Source organism: Serpula lacrymans (assembly GCF_000218685.1).
Source record: "Serpula lacrymans var. lacrymans S7.9 unplaced genomic scaffold SERLAscaffold_26, whole genome shotgun sequence".
NCBI classification, from domain to species: domain Eukaryota; kingdom Fungi; phylum Basidiomycota; class Agaricomycetes; order Boletales; family Serpulaceae; genus Serpula; species Serpula lacrymans.
This window is the reverse complement of record NW_006763314.1, coordinates 1-3,688: the sequence shown is the minus strand read 5'-3', so window position 1 is coordinate 3,688 and position 3,688 is coordinate 1. Positions and strand designations below refer to the sequence as shown.

At 43.9% G+C, this 3,688-nt stretch overlaps 1 protein-coding gene across 1 annotated transcript; it reads right to left on the bottom strand.

Moving 5' to 3' along the window:
- Positions 1-2,571: 2,571 nt before the first annotated feature.
- On the bottom strand, positions 2,572-3,069 carry SERLADRAFT_444161 (uncharacterized protein; the record flags this gene model as incomplete). The annotated part of the gene is made up of 1 exon (XM_007324806.1): positions 2,572-3,069. One exon carries the CDS (start codon positions 3,067-3,069, stop codon positions 2,572-2,574), a length of 498 nt encoding a protein of 165 aa, XP_007324868.1.
- Between the last annotated feature and the right edge of the window lie 619 nt (positions 3,070-3,688).

Here is a 3,688-nt window from a genome sequence, read left to right as displayed (position 1 = left end):
CCACTGCTGAAATGCCTGCAGACTTGTTGACCAAGGCTCTTGCCAAGCCTAAAGTGGAAGTGTTCAGGAAGATGATGGGACTTATTAGATCAGGGGGGAGCTGATGCTTGGGAGGTGCAGCATCAGGGGGGAGTGTTAGTTTTGGTGATTCTGCACCTTTGTGCTACCTCTATATTTTCATTCCTTTCTCTATCTATTCTTCTATCATTCACTATTGATTGTGTTCTCTATTATTTCGCCTTTGTGGCTGCTTTGTTTACCTTTGTTTACAAAACTTCGGACAGTACTGCAGAGTCCAATGCTTCCTATTCTCTAGTTACTCACATTGGACTCTAGGTACTGTATACCTGTCATACTCTTTAATTCTCTAGTTACTCACATTGGACTCTAGTTCCAGTCCCTGATTGCTCTCAGCAAGTGGCTAGACACTTCCTTCAAGCTTTGTTCTTATCAGGTTATGAGCCCTGGTGCTTTATTGTGCTATTATATAAGCTTAGTCATTCTTACATGCTTGGCTATGTTTATACACTTACCATATATGGATATGTCAGATCAGGAGGGAGTGTTAGAATATACTCTGACATACCAATACTCCATAGGATAATACCTCTGATTTGTAAGCCAGCCCAGTATGCAGCAGCTATTCTGTGTAAGATGTCCGTGGTTGCATGTCATGTTTAAGATCCTACATTGTATAACCTTGGCCATATAGCTCAATTGGTAGAGCAGCTGGCATGTATCCAGAAGGTTCCAGGTTCAATCCCTGGTCTGGTCATTATCCAATTTTATCATAAGGCGCCAATGTGGTTGGCTGGTGCTGGGTCTTCAAAGTCAAGAAGACTGCTTTAGGCGACGTCGACAAGTACAAAGCCAGGCTAGTAGCCCAAGGCTTTAGCCAAGTCGAAGGAATCGACTATTTTGACATATTTGCCCCTGTAGCCAAAATGGCATCTCTAAGAATCATACTAGTGACAACCGCTAGAAACGATTGGGAAGCTCACCAAATAGACGTCAAGAGTGCCTATCTAAACGGCGAAATTGACGATGACAAAGTCATTTTCATGCAACAGCCACCAGGCTACCATGCCCACGGTCGTGAATCTATGGTACTACGTCTGAACAAGACACTATACGGCCTTAAGCAAGCTGGACGTAGGTGGTACCAAACGCTATGCGACGGACTTAAAAAGATAGGTTTAGTTTGGTGCAAAACAGACCATGCTGTTTTCTACAAACACCAAAGAGAAGGACTCACTATCATTGCTGTCCACGTCGACAACATGACCCTAATTACACCGTCTGCGACTGAGATGAAACGTCTAAAGATTGACCTAGGCAAGTTGTTTGAGGTGAGCAATCTGGGCGAGCTCCATTGGATGCTAGGCATCGAAATCAAGAGAGACAGGATTTCCCGCACCTTGTACATGTCCCAACGCAGTTACATCAATACGGTGGTCAGACACTTCAACCTAGAAGACGCAAAACCATTAGCGATTCCGATGGTTGCGAGCACGTACCTGAGCAAGGATCAAAGTCCTAAATTGCTCAAGAACTATGCAGAAATGCGAGACGTCCCGTACCGAGAAGCGGTGGGATCACTGATGTATGCAGCAATCGGAACTCGCCCCAATATTGCACATGCCATCGCAATCCTATCACGCTTCGTCGAAAACCCAGGTCCGGCCCATTGGGAGGCAGCAAAGAGGGTAATTCAATACCTAAAAGGAACCAGAGAGTTATGGTTAACATACAGTCCGGATGAACAACTACTCACCGGATATACCAACGCGGATGGGAGCATGAACAATAACAGGCGAGCCATATCTGACTACGCCATGATGGTTGATGGAGGCGCTGTATTGTGGTATTCTAAGCAACAAGAAATCGTTGCATTGTCAACGACAAAAGCCGAGTATGTGGCTGCAACACATGCAACCAAGGAACTGTTATGGGCAAGGATGTTTATAAATGAGTTATTCGACCAAAATCTACCACTGACTAACCTTCTATGTGACAATCAATCCGCGATAGCTCTTTTTAAAGACGGTCAATACCACGCGCGCACAAAACATATTGATATTCGATACCATTTCATTCGACATGCTATAGAAGATGGAAAGATTGAGATCACCTATTGCCCAACCGAAGATATGACAGCGGACGTACTCACAAAAGCTCTGCCCTCAGCTAAGGTCAAGCACTTTGCAAGTGCCCTCGGACTCTGTAGAGCTTGAGGGGGAGTGTTGGAGATATGAGAGAAACAAGCGTCGTACAAAGAAGGGAAGTGGCGCAAGCGCCGAACTAGGCAGGCCTAGTAGATGGAGTGGCCCGTGCGCCATCAGATAACATTTTTGATTTTGATTCCGTTCTCCCTTATATACGCTGTCGTTGTTAGGCAGACACCTCAGACCTTCACTCGAAGTCTGAGGTGAGATTCCCCTTTAGTGTTAAATTACGAGTACCTAGCTTACCTTTTGTTTTTCCAGCTGTTCATTGCTAGGTACATTATTTCAATATATTTAGACCTTCACTCAAAGTCTGAGCTGTTCATTGCTAGATAAACAATAATTACTAACGAGGGATCTTCCAAAATTCCCACTTCTCCCAGAATAGATGACTTGTGGTCGCAAAGCAGTACATATCTTCTCCACTTTTAGGATCACCACGTTGCTTATTATTCTCTTTGCAGGCCTTGCATTGCAATTGGACTCCTAGTGCGTACTCTTCTCTTTGGATGCCATGAATATCTCGATGTCCTGTGGAAGTCCATCCTCCCCACTTCACATCCAGAGACTGACACCTCGGGCATTGATCAAGGCCGTCAAAATAGAAGGGGTGGACAATGGTTATCTCCTTCATGTAAGCAGTTCCAGGCTTCACATTTGGAAGATGTTTACGTTTTTCTAGTTGCAAAAATGTTGGAGGTGTAAATTGAGGGCCATAAAAAGGTATGCTACTCTTCAGATTTGGTGGAACTGACCCACTCTTGCTGTTGGGGTGAACAGATGTTGCCGAACTGACAAAGTCCACATACTCGACCACATGGGCCTCCCATTCGTACTGGGCCATTTGAAATTCACTGGCTGGGGTTGAATGACTACCTTCCCATGCTCTGACACATTGTTTCACCTTCATTTCAAGTAAGTTCTTATCTTTAACTGGATTGTATGACAAAACAACTCACAGATTCATTCCAATTAGTCTCAAACTTTACACATTCACCAGCAGTCAAGGTGTTTTTAATCACACCTCTGACAACCATTGGCTCGAAGACTGACATGCTTTTACTAGGTAGTTGGGCTGTAGTCCGTTGTTGACAAAACTGGAGAATAGGAGTGGTGAGCACTCTCCTTTTTATTTAAATTTCTATTTCAAACTGGCTGAAGCTTTGCTAAGACAGCTAGTACACTATTACTCAAACACTTCGGCGACCTTCTAAACATCACAGTGAAATATATGTAGATCAGGTAATATAAAATACAGAGTGACTAGGCTATACTAGAAATAAATAAGTAAGAACAGTCATCATGAAACTGCATTTTGCAGAAGAGTGCGCAACTGACTGTATTGAGCCTCACAAATAGACAGGAAATGTTCTCGAATAAGTCGGTTTCCATGTATACCTGGACCATGTAGTAGTGTGAAACACACCTTGACAGGCAGGCCAATCGGGATGTCATCAAACGTT